Genomic DNA, 19,209 nt, shown 5'->3' on the forward strand with positions numbered 1-19,209 from the left:
ATTCTGCTTATGCAAGGCTGGAATTTCGCCTGTGATTTCAGCCTCAATGTCACAGACAGTTCAGAATAACCTCTGATCACTAGTGCTGAAACAAGGAATATGTCAGAGGAGACCAAACCCTGGGATTGGGTTTTACCCCCTTCAAAAATATTTGTGAGTTGAAGGAATGTGTCTTAATCTTAAATCTGCTCACAAATGATCTCTGTGTTTGTCCCCCTGGAAGGCACTCAGGGCAATCTTGCAACATTGGTCCTCTGCTTTCCCTTGCTGCCAGAAGAGGTAGAAATTCCCCACATTCCCCCCCACATGGGATCTGATCATTGTGCTGCTGCAGTTCATAGGAGCAGCAGTTCTGTCTGGCCCTTTGTCTGCATTCACAGTCCATTACTCAACAGGTACACCAGGGATCCAGGTGGTGAAAGGAGGTAACTTCTTTATTGCAAAACAGCGAGGAGGCATGAGTGTCATCTTGATCTTGCAACTCTGTTCAAACACTGCAAACAGGTTTGGCACCTGCCTTTAAGCCTATCTCTGGGGTTGCAGATGTGTTTCCACAAAGCCATCCCAGCACTGTTGCCAAGCCTTTGTTGGGAGACGTAGCAGTGTGGCCAGGCCTGGTGCCTGTTTGGACTAAGCTTGACCTCTTGTCCATGGGACATCCTCTCCCAAACACAGCTGAGGCCCACCAAGAAGGCACAGGGAGGAAATGCTCAGCACTGCTGCTGAGCAGCAGACTTTGGTCTCCAGAGACACTAACCCAGCACTGTTCACTGCACTCAATAAAGAGACAGAAAATGAGAAAGAAAATGGTTTTTTGTGCCTCAAGATAGAAACCTTTTACATTGCTGAAGCCAAATGACTACAAGAAAGATGGATGGAGTCACTGATTTTTACATCAGGGAAGAAGAAGAAAATTCCAGATGCTCCTAACTGATGTAGCATGCAACTACTTCTTGGCCTCATTTCTAGCAAAACACATTGACATGGTTCTGCCAAACAGAAGAGATAAGCCTGATCACAGTTCAAACCACAACTGTGCAGGGCTTCTGAGTCCTGATAGATTGGAATTTTTCTGTGATAATCTTTTTTTCATTAAAACACCTTTTAATTATTCAAACCCAAACATATTATATACCATTACTAAGAATTATGGGATTTTTAGAATGAAGTGGTAAGAAAATCTTTGCCTGCTCTTAGAGTAGCTAGCAAGTGAGGGTCAGGTCCTCCCTGAATGGGGCAGGAGCCTTATGCTAGAAAGCTGAAATCCACTGAGCTTTGCAAGCGAGCCATTGGGCTGCTGGACACATTTTCCCCTGATCCCTCCTGCTGGAGCTTTTCCACTTTGTATAAATTATTTATTGGTTGCTGGAGCCAGGATGTGGCATTTGGTCTCCCCTATTCCAGATGAGTGCCCTCACCACAGGTCTACAGAGTCAATGTTTTCCTCTGGCCCAATAAATATTTAATGGTTTATGGAAGTGGAACAGCTCCAGCAGGAGAGGAAGAGTAAGAGAGACGTGTTCATTCACATGGATACCTCACAACATTGCTCTGTGACCAGCAGGCAAGACCCGAGCCAAGGACCTTTATAGCAAATAAAATCAGCAGGAGTAGACAATAAGAGCACAAAATGGTGGGGTGCCACTTCCTATGCCTCAGTGCAATTTCAGAGCAATGTCAGAGCAGCTCAGGCCTGATGAGTTCATGCCTCATATCAGGCCCTCTCCTTGTGACCACTGTTGTCCAAATTATGGTCCTTAGCCAAGATTATGTGCTGCTCCACCCTGGCCAAAAACGTGCAAACTCTGCACGTGGAAGCTGTGGTAAGTGGCAGCTTCCATGGACCTGTGCAGATCCAGGCTTCATGGCAGACTTTGGCTGCACACGGGATGGTGGAGGAGCAGCTACTGCTTGGTCCCACAGCTGAGTCAGGGCCAAGGAAAATGTCCTTTGATGAGGAAAAGAAGCCTTGTCACTGCAGACTAGCTCAGCAAAGGACTGTCTTAGCCCCCTGTAAGGGTATGTTTTTCCACCATAGTGGACAGTACTGGGGAGCTGTACAACCCAGACATTCCTGCTGCTCCAGAGAGGTGGTGCATCCTGGCTATGGCGCAGCTGGCTGTGCACAGGGCATGGGGATGCCTGGCTGTGCCCCTAGGTGGTTTCCCCAGCACTTGCAGCTGTCCCACCAAGTGCCCTCATGTCATGGCTGAATTCATTATCTGCCTGATGGAATTGTGATTGTGAAAAGCCAATTAAACCGAGATGGCTACTGTGGGACAGCTGCACCGGTTCGCTTGGCTCAGCACTCAGAGAGTTCAGAGACTCAACAGTCCCTCTCCAACTGGGAGAAACAGCTCTCAAACTGGTCAAAAATAAACCAGAGCTTGCCAAATTTGAATTAAAATCAGAATTACTGATGCAAACTGCTGCCACCTTCACAGAGAAGACTGGTGCTGGCAATAAGAGCACTCATGAGATTTTTTCCAGACAATTCCTCCCTTCCTTCCAGCTATACAGCTAGGCTCTTTGAAAATGGCCAGTGCCAGGCTCAGGGCTGCCCTACACCTCCTTTTCTGTGGAGCTGACCACTTACTGGGCAAGCATTACACACCTGTGTTCACAGATTTCTTCGGGCAGAAGGAACGACTACACAGCCCAACCCCTTGCCTTAAGTCAAACCAGGAGGAGCTGGCCTTTATATAATCTGGGGAAAGTACCAGCTGCCTACCCAGTTTTGCAGGACAGGCACTGCGACTTCTGATCTTTCCATCATCAGGAAAGCAGCTGTTAAGCAGTCCCAGACAAGGGATTTCAAGAAGAGGGGAGAATTGCTCTGCACCACAAATGCCGCTCTGATGTCTCAAAATGGGGTTTTTCCTACAAGTGTTTGCAGTTCAAAATGCCTCTTCCTATGTCTGGGCTCTCAAGCCTCCTCGTGATGAAATGAAAAGCAAAGGCTCCCAGGAGTTTCTCTGGGTACAGCATGAAGCCTAAACTGCCTTCTGGAGAGCAGTGCCTGTGTATTATCCTGCACAAAACACATTGGGATTCTATGGGTGTGCACCAGCCGTGCGTTTGAGAAATACTAGTAATTTCTTTGATGCAAAGAACTGGTGGTGTTGATGTTGCAGCTGCTGGGGACAGTTATCAAGAAGATGGCTGTGGAAAGCCTGACAACAGGCATTTAATAATTTTAGCATCCAATTTGCAGAGCCTTGGTGTATGATGATGGACAGAAACAAACTAATGATCTCTAAATGAAATTTCTCCTTCATTTAAACTCGAAATGGGAGGATGGCAAAGGGAAGAAAAAGAGACATTTTATATCCTCCCCTTGATTGTAATTCCCTGCCTTCAGCTAGATCAATATCATTTCTGCTGGAGATGGAGGCTGCCTCTGGTTTCCATGGCAATGTGGTTGTTGGAGGCTTGCAGGCTCCATGAATCCCCAATTTATCAGTCTTCTAGGCTTTAATAATGGAGACCAGCAGTCAGGCAGCTTATGAATGGCACATGTCTTTTGGGCTGGGGGAAGGGAGGCGGGAGCATGGTTTGTAGTAAGGGCTGCAGCAATTTGTTTTCCTGCCACCGACAGCTGAAGGGGGAGGAGTATGAGGGGAGGAGCAGCACATTAATTCTGGATGCACTGAAGGAATTTCTAGACCATTTTGCCGCAATTACAGAAGATTTCCTCCTTCAGTTTCTTTTCCCTAGCCAGTTTTGCTGGGGAAGGGGAGGAGAAGAGCTTCACAGTCAGTCCTGTGTGAGGAGGTGGGAGCTGTAGATGGAGAACCCAAAGGCTCTAATGCTCCGCACGTTTCCTTCCTCTTCTTAACCCTCTTTATTTCAGGATCAGCAGTCTGCCACAGTTTCAGGTTCATTTTTATCCCCTTACTCATCCTGCCACCATTGCCAGGCTTCTCAGCAGAGCTGTGAGATGGGCTGAGATGGGACCTCTGAGGACCTGATCTGTCTGTCAAACTTCTGTCACTTGCTGTGCTATTCTCTGTACATCTGCTTGGCCTCTCCAAATTCAAACCTCCATCCACAAAGGGCTGTAAGCTTCATTCCATGAATTAATTACTTTGCTAGGAATATCCTGGCTGTAGAAAAATCTATCTGTCACTTCAATAAAGTTCAATTGGCCTATATCTATTCAGGGTATTTCAATTTCTTCTTACCTTTCTTCTGATTTCTCCCCTATAATCTCATAGGGCAGTTGTTCTAAAGAAGCTAAAGAATAAATGGATGTGTCTCAGAAAGACCTTATTCCTCTGTCCCCTCATATGCACTCTCTTTCTAAACCATCCTTCAGAACTTAAACCAGCAAAGGAGAAAAGATGGGTGACACAAAAAAATGCTGTTGCATGAGATAGGTACATCCTGTTTTTCCAATACATATGCCAAGAGCAGCTGTGAACTGTTACATTCCACAGCTGGAAGGAAGTTAAAACCTCTATATTCAAGCTCTTTGAATCATAAGGTATTTAAAGAGTGCCCTTTCTGGTCTACAGGATCTATGTGAGATCAACAGCGGCAGGGGAGAAGAGGAGTAAAGAACAATTTATGGGTAATTTTTTCTAAGGTTTTCCTCAGGTGAAGTAATGAATGCAGGAGATAGAGGGGCTGGTAGCTCAGAACCACTCCTGGAGGGAGCCCTTCTGGTTCATCAGGACAGCTGAGCACCTGATTATTCATCAGATGAACTCTGATCCCAGCTGATGGCTGGGGACACCCTGCACAAGTCACTTCCCATTTCTCCCCTTCAAGTTCCCTGGCTGTGAAGACCATGGAACCCTGGTGGAGGTCTGTTGAGGTCACAGCACCTTTGATGCAGTTTGGTAGGAGGCCACTCAATGTCAATATAAAATATCTGCCTCTAAGGCATCTCATCCTGAAAGAGCTCTTTTACCTTGCCTTTGGCCACTGTTCTACACAGTCTCCCACCTGCCCACCACTTTCTGGTGTGACAGAGCATCCCCACAGAAGCACTGTGACAGATGACACTGCTGCCAGGTGGAGCACTCTGTCTTCTCTGCAGCTGCCTTTGCTTGAAGTGTGACAGTGGCCAAGGCACTGGCCTTGCTAAAGGAGATCTTGCTGTCTGAAAACCTAACCACTCTGGTAGGGCTTCTTCCAGTTGTAGCTGATCAAAATTGCCCAGTTTTGGGTACAGTAGGAAGGGAGTTCGGGACAAAAGTGCTGGTGATAGGCAGTGATAAATGAACAGTCAGCAGTAGGCATGTAGTTTTTCTCAGCTTCCATGCCTGGCTGCATCCATGGATGTGGGAAAGAAACAGCAGTGGAAAAAAGAGAGAAGCTTCTTTCCCGTTCTCCAAGATGGAAGAATATTTGCAAATGTAGTTCTAACAGGGTTAACACCTCACATCCTCCTTTTTCTCTCTCCATCACTCCCATTTCTCTGGAGACCTCAATGCTCCCTTCCCTCAGCCGAAGTTGGGGAGTTTCCTCGGCAACCCAGCAGCTGGTGTCTAGACACTGTGAAAGATGCTTTGCAATGGAGCTGTGAGCCTGACTCCCCTCAACACCCCCTCCCCACTGCTGCACACCCTGAGCAGCTCTCCCACCATTCCCTCCCTTTCCCTCTACTGCACACATGGATGCCAGTGCAGGCTTGGATTTCCATGGTGGTGCTGGAGGGGGAAAGGCATGGCGTGGGATGAGAAGGAAATCCCTAAGCCACTGGCTCTTCACCCTGACAAAGTGCAAGGGCAGCTGGGGTGACAGAACTGTGTCTGGCTGTCCTCTGAGGATTTAGCAGGATCAGAAAAAGAGGCAGATATCCAAGCTTGGATCAAAGTTACCAGCTTATGGGACTTGCAGAAGTTGTAGTTTTTTGGGTTTTTTTCCTCACTGCTAGGGCAACTGAACAATTCTTATATGGTTCTGGAAAAAGATGGGGTGGTGCAGGAATAGGAGGCCCAAGCTACCATGTATTGGGGCCATATCAGCATTATTGTTTCAACCTTAACAGGCTGATTTGCTTGCTCCTTTCCAGTAATTATTAGGTGACTTCCCTGGACCTCCTGCCTGCTACTTGCACTGGGGTCATTCCTCCCCACCAGCTTGTTGCAGGGTTTGCAGATCTCCCAGGTGCCATGTGCTCACCAGGACCCCCAGGGCTGCAGGAGTCAGTACCGTGGGTCTGTCTCTACTGAGTGAGGGATTCACCAGGGATTTGGGAGAAATCATACAAGTCACTACCCTGGACCAGACACAGCTACTTCTGTGAAATACCCGATTCCTTCATTTCTTGGTGTTCAGCTGGGACAGCATAAATCTACCAGTTTTCAGAAGCAGTAAGTCTGGAGGGTGAAGGATTTTAGCTCTGCATGATGCATAATAGGGCTGACTGCAATGGGCTAACATGGATCAGAAAGAGAACTGTGTAACCAACAGCTCTGAACCTGAAGTGTGTCTTGTTTCAGCAGTCTCAGACCTACCATCGTCTGCCTGGAATAGACTTCTGGCTGGCTAGAAGGACAGATGGATTGGGACAGATGAATCAAGCTGTGAAGCCTGGATCCAAATCTGGATCCAAATGTCATTAAAACTAGGAGATGCTCAGGGGCAGGGATTTAAAATGAGGCTTTCCAGTGCTCCTTATCCTCAAAAGAAAAAAAAAAAAAAAAAAAAAAAAAAAAAGTAGAGTCATCTCTAGGTCATGTGAGATCTGTATATAACAGGACAGGAAAGCCCAGACTAATATTCGGAAGCAGAGTGACGACCGGATGAGGAACAGGTTTTCAGTTCCATTGCTGCCCAAGCTGTAGCTGGCAAAGGACAGAGAAAGGAGGAAGCACGACAAATGCTAGACAGAGCAGCATCTGAGTAGATTTGGGCAGTTCTTCAGCATGAATGCACAGGAGAGCTCTAGCTGCACAATCAATATCAGCAATAATTATGCAAACACTGAGAAAGCAGCAAAAGCAAAATCTCTGCATCTATGTTAGAATCCCAGAGTGTTGTGCAATTTCTCATCTCTTGGCATTGGCTGTGGTAATTGAAAGATCTGCAGTGGAATAGAGACAAAAAGAAAAACAAAACCCAAGCCACCAGTCACAAAAGAAAAGATCATCAGAGAGGTTGCTGCTGCTGTGGTCATAAGCTGATGTCTGCTCTGATTTAATTAATCTTGGCAAGTCAGACGGGAGCTGGGCAGGTCCCAAGAGACAGTGTTTTACCCGGAAATCCACTCAACCTAATTTCACTAATGTAGGGCAGTGGAGAGACTTGGAGGGGAGCCTGCACGCTCAGCCATTAGAGCACAGCGTCGGCAGAGGCAGCTGGAGGCACCACCATCCAGCAGGGCTGCTGCCTGCGTGCCTGCCTCAGCTCCACAGCAGCCAGGGCTGCACATGTTCCAGGCGTTTGCTCCCCCAGCAGGGCTCACAGACACGACTCTCACCCTTTCCAGGAAATAAGTGGAGTGCTGAGGAGCAGGAGCTCTTTAAGACCCTATTGCAGTGAGGCTCCATATCTCACTTCCATGGTGTTTCCCAGCAGGTGCCAGCTGGAGGTGTAGGTATAAAGCCTCCCTTTGACACAGGCCCTTCAGCTGGGAAACACACATCAGCCTATCCCACCGTGCAGCTCTACCCTTAAACAATTCTGGAGTGATGGCTTAAGGTTTGTCCAAGGCTGCCCAAAGGGTTTCTCAACTTGACTGCACTATCCAGAGAGCTAAATGGAAGTGAGAACAGTGGCAGCTCAGCTCACAGATGCCTGTCTCTTTGGCAAAATTATCTTATGCTATAAGATGATCTGGACTGCAGAAAAGATTGAAATAAAAAGGCAAACTAAAATCTTAGAGCTAGAAGAGTGGGACCACAGGACTGGAGTAACCACAAACAGTGCAAGTGATGACTGGTGTGCATTAAAAGAACCATAAGGGTGGTCATTGCAAGCACAAACTAGGTTGGTCTTTTTGTTAGTTTGAGGTGATTTTTTTTTAGCTTTCTGACCCAGCCATTCTTGCTTTTCCCTTCAGGACTGAATTGGTTTTGCCCCCCCCCCCCCCCCCCCCCCCAAGTTGGGGGTTTTTTTGCTTTATATTACGTCTCCCTCTCCCCTCCTCATTTACTCTATCATTTTCCGAGTTTGGATCTTTCTTTTTGCTTTGTAGCTGGAGTGCTCTAGAACAAATGTGAATGTCTCCACCTTGGCTTGCTGCAGGTGTAGATATTCCCGGGCTGCAATTTGTCCTAAAGTAGGCCTCCAAATAAGACAGGTTAAGAGACTCTTAGACATGTCCTATTTATTTCCACTAATTAGGAAGGAAGGAGAGGATGAGAAGATCAGCTGCATATATCTCTCTGTAGGTATCTGAAGTTAGGTGAGATGTCCATCCACTCTGACTTCAGCTTTCTCATTTCATGATGTCACCACGTGCACACTGATGCTGCCCCAGTCCAGGCCCACCTGACGAAAGAGCTCATTGCTTCCTGCTTATTCTCTCCCTTGCAAGTGGACACAGGGGGCTCTGATTGTGCAGGCAGGAGGAGATCCCACAGTGCTGGCATGTTCAGAAGGGAGGCAGCTTTAGACAGGTAGAAGTTTGGCTACCCAGGATGAAATGCTTTTGTTCCTCAAGCAGGGAATGGCCTGAATTCTCAACCACTTTTTTGTCACCTTTGCAACAAAGTACAAAGTGAATGAAAAATGCCCAAACTCTGCAGTTCTGGCTGTATAATGGTATTTGTCCTCTGCAAACCCAAAGGTATGATATCCCAGAGTTAAAAAAAATGGAAAATCAAGACTAGTACTGGGTAAAAAGCAGTGTAAGAGATAGTCTCTCTGATGTATGGAATTCCCAGGACAGTTTTCTGCTAATCTCCCTGGGGATACTCTGCCCTCCTTTGCTGGGACACTGAAAACAAGGCTGGAGAAAGCCCAGAAAACATGCTGCAGAAATAGCCTGCATCAGACAAACTGGTGAGTCAGATAAAATGCCTCACCTTTTCTCATGAATCAGAAGCTGCTCTTTACTGGCCCTGATGTCACTGGGGTTGTGGTGCATTGCCCCCACTGCGCAGAGTGGATCCTCTTCTTTTTACTGCTCTGGTTTAGCAGTGCCACTGCTTGACTTGATTTTCCTTTCTTTTTTTTTCTTCTTTTTTTTTCTGAGCTGAATTCTTTTTTCCTTCATGATATTGCTTCTTGGTACAGTTCATTACTACATAATAACACCAGGTTGCTTCTTTTCCCTCATCCCAAAGATCAATGAAGTGCTGGTAAAGCTGCTAGGAAATAAGACATAGCTTAGCAGGGTGTAGCAGTACCATAGAGTCTTTCCCCTTAAAGCTTTTCAAGAGAAAAGAAGGAGAGTGATTCACTGAATTTTGTGTGAGAATTCTTATTCAAAAAGCTAGAGTTCTTGTTTATACTTGGAATATGCACAGTCCAGCATTTGAGTTGTATGATCCCTCTCTGTTGACTTGAATATGTGATGAAGTGACCTTAAATTGTTCCTGCTGCTCCATAATCCTTGTTAGTCCAGTCTGTTTCATCCATGGCAGAAATCAGTGCAGTCTCTGGCCTTCTTCAGCAGAGAGTCATCAGCCTGCCACTATCTGCTCCCCAGAGAACATTAATGGGGACAGTGAGGCACCTCTGTGCAGTTCCTCTGCCAGTCAGGGATCTCCAGGCGCCATGGGTACTCCTTGGAAATTAGATTTGCCACTGTGGTGAGTTAACAGGGAATAGAACATGGCAGAAAATTGTGTTTCAACTTGCCTGCTTATCCTAAGAGCAAGGGCAGCATGGGAACACTGGGAGCGAACCAACATCACTGCCAGCTCCTCCACATTGAGTGTGAGCAGATTTGCTGTCCATCCTTCCTGGAGTGCTGTCAAGGGCTCATCACTGTAGGAGCTGGACGCCACTTTCAGCTGCTGATTAACCAGGGCGTCTGTGTGACTTGGTAGTGCAGCAGATGAGCAGGACTCCCAGTGTCTGTCTGTCCATCCCTGTGCTTGCTGTGTTATGTGCCTGTCTGTTGTGCTGTCCTGAGGGGGCTGTGAGACTGCTGGCTAAAATCTGTGCGTATTTTTTGGTAGGAAGACCCAAAAAGTTTTAAACACAATGAAAAACAGTGTCAGACTTGGGCTCCTGAAGCCACGTTATGTCTCTTTGTTGCTCTTTCACTCATTTCCATTTATGTGAGAAAACCCCAGAAATTCTGTCTTACTAGAATCTGTCAGAGCCATGTAAGAAATCAGACTTTGCTGCTGGCTAACAATAATCTTTTCACTCAAATTTAGGGGTAGATGGTTGCACACTGGGATTCTACTCTCAGCTTCGTAATTCAGTGTGTCTCCTGCTATGAATGCCTTGACGAGCAGCATTAAAGGGACTCTCCTCCCTCCCAGGGATCAAGTCATTCAGGAAAATTAAAAAAGTAGGCCAAGCTTTGCCTCCCAATGATACTTGTTATGATCGTATTTTAATCAGTAGCCTATTTTGTATCTGGTCTGTGGTGGTAGCTGTACCAGATATAGATGGAGTCCTTGAATAGCATCGTGCTTAGCTGTTCTGTATCAAGGGAAGGAAAGTCCACAGATGTTTTTGCTGACAGGGGGTTTGCAGATGCAGAGGCTGAGGCCGTGGGGGTGTTCCCACAGAAATTTTTCCTTCCAGAAAATCAGCAGTCAGAATTTACTAAGATTAAAAGTATTTGAAGGTCCAGAAGCAAAGCCTTTAATGAAGATGATTCAGAATGGAAAGTTGCACACAACTTAAAGGTGATTCATAAGGAAGTGGTGCTTAGGAACATGTTTAAAACCTAGGCTAAAAGAGCTGAGGGGAGGAGGGAAATAGGAATGTAGCACCTGCTGCCAGAAGCAAATACAAGTCTGCCATCTGATGGCATCAAATGAACCATGCCAAAATGCATGAATGGTGTCAGTAAGGAAATTTTCACATCCCAATTAGCATTCTCCTGAAACATGGGTATGAGGATGCTACTCCTTACAAACTAAACACTGGCTACTGAACATCCTCATTGTTAGGCTGACAGCACAGGCCCTGGTGTGATTTTTGTGTACACCAAGCAGCTTTGCATCAGACAGGCCCCAGACACACCTACCCTGTTCGGGAGAAGAAGAGAGTTTAGCCATATGGACATAAGCTGGTGGTGCCAGTCAGCCTTGGGGCCAGGCAGCAGCCCCTGGCTCATTTTATTTGCTGGTACAATGTAGTTTGATAGCCCATCAGAGATGCCAGGAACTGTGCAGGGAACCCACAGGCTCTGAATGAGATGGGTACAGTATGTATGGTCTGTCCCACATCACTCCCTCCTCCTTCAGTGCTTGTTTCTTTTCCCTGTTCCCTGTATCCCAAGTGTTTCTTTCCCCTGTTCTTCATCCCAAGTCTGGATTGCTGCTTGCTTGATCTCTCCATGGGCTCTGTATGTGTGGGACTGGGACCCAGTGAGGTAAAGGGGGAGATGGCAATGGAGGAGACCAGTCGCTACAGTGCACTAAGGCCTTTGTGCATTATTCTATCTTACAGCTCTGCAGACCTGGGTCCACCACCTTGTCCTGTAAAAAGCAATCCACACAGTACATGCACTGTTTCTGAAAGAGGCTGGGGACATGTTAGTGTACCCTGGTCAGAGCTGGGCAGGAGAAACTCCAAGACAATTAAATCTGTCCTGCTGCAATGAAGGAGGCATGGGCTAGATGAACCCAGGAGTGAGATCACTCCAGCTTGAGGGGCATTAATTTCAATTGCCCTGTTCCTACTGGCTGCCTCTGCCTTCTCCTGGGTTCTGATCCTCTGTCTAGTTCATTGGGGGACAGCTCCTAGCAGTAGTTTTAACTTCTCATGTGAATGGTTTGCCAGAACAAGGTGTCTCACTGACAGGCAGAGCTAGCTCCCAGTTATACTCAGTGCTTCCCCCCAGGGCAACTTTGTTTTTGAAAGGAGAGACTAGAAAACTTGAGAGATGTGGCAGCCTCTGGATGAAGGCTCCCATTCTTGAAGGCTACAGACATTTCCCTAGATCTCTGTTCAGTGTGAGAGAAGTCTGAGTTACAGGGTATAAAATTTTTCCCTCTGGGTCTTGCAGGCTTCAGGTGTGTATAGTTTGTTCTTTGTGACTCTCTTTAAGTCTCTGGGAGTATCCATGTTGTAACTGGGGGACAGTGTTTGGTACAGTCAGTGGGTTCTGTAAAAGGGTGTGTGATCTAGCTGACAAGCCAGGAGTCTAATCAGTGCCTCTAATGAAATGAACAGGAGTTGTCCGGGGCATCAGCAGTGAGCAAGGCAGCTCCTTCCAGTGGCACATGCTTTCTGGCTGAAGGGGTTTTGTGAGAGCTACATGTTTGCCTGCTGGGCTGAACCTTGGCATGTTCTTTTCATGCGGCAGAAATTCCAGGGACTCTGAGACCTGGGTGACTTTGGAGAGAGGGAAGCCTGAAGCCATGCAGTCCATCAGGCTGTGTGCACATGCAGGATGCTCTAGATCATGGCTGACTAACGCTGGACCATCTCTTTCCCCACTAGATGCTGTAGAAGAAACCAAACCTACTGAAAGTGCCCAGCAGGAAGAGGTGAAAGAAGAAGAGAGCAAGGCGGACCAAGAAAATGCCTGAACATTAAGAAATTACTCCCCACTGCCCCTCCCTCCCTCCCCCTATCCTCTATCCTTCCTTCCCACCCCAATCTCGATTTTCCCCCTTCCTGCTCACATCTGTGAGCCTGTGTCTGTCCCTCTCCCATTACCACTTAAACCCTTTTTCTCTCTGTGTGGCAAACATTTAAAGAAAAAAAAAAAGCAGGAAAAATCCCAGTCAAACAGTGTGGCTTAAACATTTCTTTGTTTCTTGGTGTTGTTATGGCAAGTTTTTGGTAATGATGATCCAATCATTTTGGGAAAATTCTTGCACTGTATCAGAGTTCTTTGACCTGGCGCGTGCGTGTGTCTGTCTGCCCACTGCGAGCGCTCGCTCTCTCTCTCTCTCTCTCTCTCCTCTCTCTCTTCTCCAAGTGTGTGTGTGTGCAATGTTACGTTCATCTGAGGAGTCCAGACTTACCCAGTGAGTTAAAACAAAAGAAGGGGGAAAAAAAGGTTATTTTCTTCCTTTTTCTATGTGATGGAATGAACGAAAGAAAAAACAAACAAAAGACCAAACACAACAAACAAATGAACAAAAAAGAATACTAAACCCCAGTTTGTTTTGAGAACTAAAATAACAACTAGAAAATGTGCCAATTAGCGTAATGCTTGGCTCCAGGCTCCTTTTTCAAACTGAACAATAATTATAATAAATGAGAATAATTATCATTAATACCACCGTGTCGCATTTCTATGCTGCCGTACATCCTGCTAAACTGTGGTCTTTGGTGGCCACTTCTTGCTGGCCCAGCTCTGCTCCTTGGCCACAAGTCTCAGTGACTGACTGCTCTCCTTGGCACTGCTGAGGGGATTTTAAGGGGAGCAGGCTTGGATTTTGAGCGAGATGTTAGCACTTACTAACATAAATAATGAAAGCAGCAAGATCAGTTTTAGGAAAGATCATTGAAAGCATCCCTCTGGGAGACCTCCAGGCCCTGATTTGGGGAACTATGCTGTCCTTGGAGGTATGAGCCTGTAGAGGGACCAGCTTTGATGTATGCCCAAGGTTTAACCCCTGCCAAGGGGTGTGCCAAGGGCTGTGAGGAGACAGGGTCCTAGGACCTCATCTTCTCACCACAGTAGGATGATGCTCATCCCATTGGGCTGGAGTTGAAGTCCTTGAGTAGCATAGTGTGACCCCCCAAAAGTGTTCTGTTTGGCAAAATGAATTGGGCCAATTATTATTCAATATTTATTGAATAAATAGGCACATGGGCAGGACAAGGCCTGGTGGCCTAGGAGCCCGTTGGTGGGACTTTGAGAAATACCTCATTCCTGCTCCTGCTGAACCCAGGGTGTTTTCACCCAGCTCTAAGGAGGGCCAAGGCTTTCAGCTGTCATTTATGGCTGTGGGCAGAGCCCCACCTCCTAAATCTCCGCCACTGCTTCCCACAGGTTGTGGGGCTGTCCCCTGGTGCCACCCGGCCTGTCCCAGTGGAACACTGACAGACACCAAATCCTGAGCTTGTGCAGCCTTCTGGGTCTGCTGCTGTCTTTATGAGCTGTGAGAGAAAACAGTTAAAATACATTTAGTAATATCCGGGCTTTCATAAAAGCTAATTACTGCTCTTTCACTGCCCTGATTTTTTTAATGTGCTTTCCCAGCAGCTCCTGTATGGTTTCCTGGCCTCATTGGCAATGACAGCCAGAGTACCCTGCAGCATAGCTGTGTGATGCTGCAGGACCAGGATTAAATTGTCCTCACAGCAGGAAGACCAAAAGATGAGAATGCTGACAGCTCCAACGTCCTTTGGTGGCTGATGTTTCTTGGAGTGGCAGCCCCATGGCCTTCAGAGGGCTGGCTGGCACTCCTTGTCCTACTCCTTTGTTCTCCTCCATCTCTTTGTTGGAAATAGGGAGAAAAGATGAACAGTGTCTCCTCAGAAATGATCACTTTGAACGTAGACTGCTCGCTGGAAGTGCCATCAAAACATGTCAGGATTCATTTTCATGTGCTTCCTGGCATTCTGTAGAAATAAGAGAGAGAGATAGGGAGGGTTTTTTTCTAAAGAGAGGGAAAGAGAGAGTGGGAGATAGATTGGACAAAGATTTTTAAAAACAGGGATTAGAGAGATGAGGGGAGAAAAGATTTTTGAGTGGATAGATGGATGATAGGGAGAGAGAGGGGAGTATAGCTAGAGAAAGAAAGATTAGAGTGCAAAAGATGAGAGAGAGACAGGAAGAAATTAGATAATATGGAGCAATAGATGATTGATAGAGATAGTGAAACGTAGATAGCTAAAGTAGATTAGACAGACTAAATAGGTAGAAAGATGGGCTGACTGACAGATAGGTATTGTGTCATACTTCATAAATGATATATATGCTAATATTCCCATGTCATGATGGGTGGTACACCCTGAGACACCTTCCAGCCTGACCTCAATTCAGCAAATGTAGCGCAGACATCAGGCATTGCTTGGACCGTATGTCAGGTCTCACCAGCCGGCGCGTGCCTGCCACGGCAGCAGCAGGGTGTGGATGGTGTTGGGAGGGAGAGCTCTGAGGGACACGGGGCCGAGGCCTAGGGAGGAGAGGTGTACACTATGTTTGCTGTTCGTAGCACACAAGGGGCCCAGCCCAGCGCAGACACTGCAGACACCCCGTGTCTCTAGCACCAAGTTGAGAGAACTGAGGTTCAGCTCTCAGGATTTGTGGGAGAGGTGTTTGGGAGGAGGCAGGAAGGAGGGGCCATGTTTTTTGTTTGGCCTTATCTCCTGTCATGACCATTTTAAAAATTTTTCTGTCTTGCCTGTTTCTGCAAAGACCATGTGGCTTCCCCACTCTTCTGATTTCAGACCCCAAAGTTTTCATCTTGCCTCCACTTTGCTATTACTACTTTTAACTTTATAAGGAAAAGAAAACCACTTCTCATGTCTTCCTGGACACAGGCCTTCCTCCCTCCTCAAAAAATGAAACAGCTTTCTCTCCCCAGGAATGTTTTACCTTTCTATGTCGCATGTTGCCTCCCCTTTGGCTGATGGTTGAGGCATCGAGCGTGTTTTGTCACCGTTTGTAAGAACACACTTTGCCATGTTGCTTAGAGAACAAAGGGTTGGGTTTTGTGTTTTGGTTTTTCCCCCTGCAAAGAGAACAGGATATGTGGTTACCAACTGCAAACCTAAATAATTTAAATACAAATTCCTCTCCCTTGGTTCCAGTTTAAAATTATTGGCTGTAACCAAGCACTCCCTATCTTTATTATTGTACCGTGTCCTGATCCTGCCAGAGAGTCAGGGCAAAGACAGCGTGAGAGAGAGCACAGAGACAAACCCTGCCTTGAGCAGGCAGTGGTTTAATGTGTAATACACAAGATTTGTATAGGAAGCTGGGCTGTCTTCAGGGTACAGGAAGAGAGCAGAGAAAAGCATTTGGATTTCCTTGAGTTGCCTCTTCAGCTAGATTTTCAAAGGCTAAAAGGAAACACTATAAAGGATGCAGCATGGGACGGAAACTGGAAAGAGAACAAGGGTATTTGAGGAATGATTTTTCTAGCAAGACATCAAGTAAGCTGAAAGCAGAAGAAGCAGGAGGTCCCAGAAGTAAAGAATGGGGCAGAGTCATCAGCAGAGTAGTTGAAGCTTTTCTACTACTCCTGCCATAACAACCTACAGGAATTCCCCAGGGAGTATATGTCTAATTCTCTCTCCCTGAAGAGGATATACGTTTGCCTGGAGGTGCCTGTGGTTGTTATTTTGTGTAAGAAAAGGGCAGGGCATGTCAGAGTGACTCACACTGGGAATATGGTGCCTGACCTCACCATGCAGTGCTGTGGAAGTTCAGAGTCCTAGAGGGGCTTTTTCCATGTCACCATCGTAAGATACACTAGTGACCCACAGCTATCCTGAATGCTCCTACCAGCTGTAGCTCTTGACATTTCACTACTACATTTCACTAGACTAAGCTTTGAAGAAGTGAAAAAAAATTCCAACATAAACTCCCCACCAATGCAGTAGATTGTAAGCATGAATTTGGTCTGCTTTGCAATGCTTGTGCCATTCTGACTGTCTGTATTAATAGCAGATGAAACCCCACAACCCTTGCAATAGTTGCATCAGCCAGGGAGCTTTTCTGTGAATCACATTCCAAAGGGAGGGGAAGGGCATCCTGCTGAGATCCCTTCAGACCCAGTGTTTTCCAATCCTAAACCCTCATGCAGCCCCATGAGAGGCTTTAGCCAGAAGGAACTCACTTGTGGTGACCACATAAACAGCATTGCTTGGGAAACATGTTACTCTAGATGAAAGAAATAGCCATGACTGATGGAGAGGAATTTAGAAAAAAAGGAAAGAAGAAAAAAAGGAAGAGGGAATTCATACCAAACTCCCCACAGGAGTTATTTCTTTTTTTTCTGTGGTCTCCAAACAGGAAACTAGCACTTGTGAGTTTTCATACTGAAGGTCTGCTGTTTGTCATAGGTGTCTTAGGAGACTGTGGTTGGCAGAGGTGGAAGGAAGGGTTTGAATGAATGTTTTTGTGGTTCTTCTTGGCTAAGAAGTCTGCTTGGTGGTCACCTGCAGCTCAGCGGCACCACAGGTGACGTTGGGAGTCCTCTTCCAGGCCTGTGCTCAGATTCCCTGCTTTTCTGCATTGCCACATTAGCACTTTCACTGGATATTTAGAGCACCTCAGGACTGGTTCTCCTCTCGATTACACTGGGGTAACTCAGGAGTCGCTCCACTGGAAGCAGTGGTGTTAATCTAGTGTGAAAATAATGCGAGAGGAGGATTCAACTCCTCGGGGGGGGATTTTCCAGGTCCCCGAGGGGGAAAAAAAAATCAATGGGAGTTACATGTTTAACTGCCACTTGTGCCTGTGAAAGTCTGCCCCTTATCTACCTATATGTATATAGGGTACAGTTTTCAGAATAACCTAAGTGACATGGGCACTTGAGAGCACACATTTCACTGGCTTTCAAAGAGATGCAAGTTCCTAAGGCCCAGATGCTGAAGGATGTCCAAACTCCTCTCTGCGGCGCATTTGGGGGTCTCAGGCCTGAAATTCTCCAGTAATTTCCCAAAATGGAACTGAAGATCATGAGTCATTTAGGTGGTCCTGAAAGCACTACCCTCTATCCATTTTTCAGGGTGTTGATCTCAGGTCATGTGCGAGCCTGCATTCTTACCTACAATGCTTTATTACTACATTCTTCTGTTGAGCAATACTTGGAAGAAGAGGTGAAGGTCGAGATTTGCAGAACAGGCTAGTAACCCCAGTGGCTCACATCTGGAGTGCCCAACTTGAGAGACACCTCACTGGGGTCCAAGCCACAGGTCCCCTGTATGCTCTGAACATCAAGATTCATGTATTACACACCCAGAACCACTGGTCACTTCTAAAAAATCAGAAATCCCAGCCTGAGACCTAGACTACTCTCACAAAAGAAAATCCCAGGTGAACTGTTCACCCGATAGCTTGGTTTTTCTGCTCATGCCTGTTCCCAATAAATAAAACAAATCCCTGTGCATCACCTAAGCCCTATTTTGAGGAGTTCCACTGGCATACAGCTGAAGTAACACAGTAATAAATTGGGGCCTGAAGAAGGTGGCTACAGCCTAGAGAGTATCAAGAACTGTGACGTGTCTGGAAGCTAAAAAGAGCAGAACTTGACAATTAGAGCGGCCCATTTCCGATGCTCTTGTGTGAGGATCTGGAAAGAGTCTCTCACTCATTGTACTTGTGCATTATGAATGTGTCCATCTGCAGAGATCTAATGTACACATATGTCCTGAATATTGTCCTAAGGTTGCAAGCTTCAAAAATGAGCAGAAAACATTCCCGAGAAGTGAGAATAATACAGATGTCTGTATTTGAAAAATTGGTTCAAATAAAGTCTCTCACTTATAAATTCGTGTAGTTGTGTGCAATTATTTGCTCCTGGAACAGAAATTTCTCCCTTGTGTACGACTTTGTTTTTTTTACAAAAAAATCTCATTTCATTCTCCCTTGACCTTCTCAGTCAAGTCTGACTACTGTGGAAAAATGCTTTCTACTTATTCTGTCTGGGTAAAAAGCTATGTTACATTGAAATGGTGAAGTAAAAGGCCATACAGGCCAGTATGCTTTTGAGGCAGAATATCTAACTGGCCTAATGGATGATGTGGTCACCAAAGTCCTGGGTTTTTATATAACGTGACACAGACATCCCCACGCATGCTCTGACCCAAGAAAGGCCTGTGGCTGTCAGGGCATTGCCTGGAGACTGCCTGGAAAAGGCTGAACTGAGAAACGCTGTGCTTGGGCACCACAGAGCTGTAAAATGTCCACGGCAATATCTGGGCCTGGGGTGTTCTGAGTCGGGGAATCTGCTTGGATGTAGAAATGGGAATGGGGGTTACCAACCAGTAATGGTTGGACCTCTGGGGATCATCCAGTCCAACCCCTCTACCAAGCCAGGGTCACCTAGAGCAGGTGGCACAGAAGCCAGAATATCCTCAGAGAGGGAGAGCCACGACCTCCCTGGGCAGCTGCTCCAGTGCCCTGCCACCCTCAGTGGAAAGAAGTTAGGCAACTTTGTGCAAGCTTATCTAAAGATATCAGATTCCTCATTGCATTTAAATCTTCAG

At 46.4% G+C, this 19,209-nt stretch overlaps 1 protein-coding gene across 1 annotated transcript in view; it reads left to right on the forward strand.

Annotated features, from left to right (window-relative positions):
* Positions 1-18,491, forward strand: part of GAP43 (growth associated protein 43) — a 57,251-nt gene extending 38,760 nt beyond the window's left edge. Inside the window, exon 3 of the mRNA XM_059494005.1 lies at positions 12,532-18,491. Coding sequence (XP_059349988.1) covers positions 12,532-12,620 — 89 coding nt within the window. The 3' untranslated portion in view covers positions 12,621-18,491. The remainder of the gene's footprint in view (positions 1-12,531) is intronic.
* The last annotated feature ends 718 nt before the right edge of the window (positions 18,492-19,209 follow it).

This window comes from Ammospiza nelsoni, chromosome 2 (assembly GCF_027579445.1).
Source record: "Ammospiza nelsoni isolate bAmmNel1 chromosome 2, bAmmNel1.pri, whole genome shotgun sequence".
NCBI lineage: Eukaryota > Metazoa > Chordata > Aves > Passeriformes > Passerellidae > Ammospiza > Ammospiza nelsoni.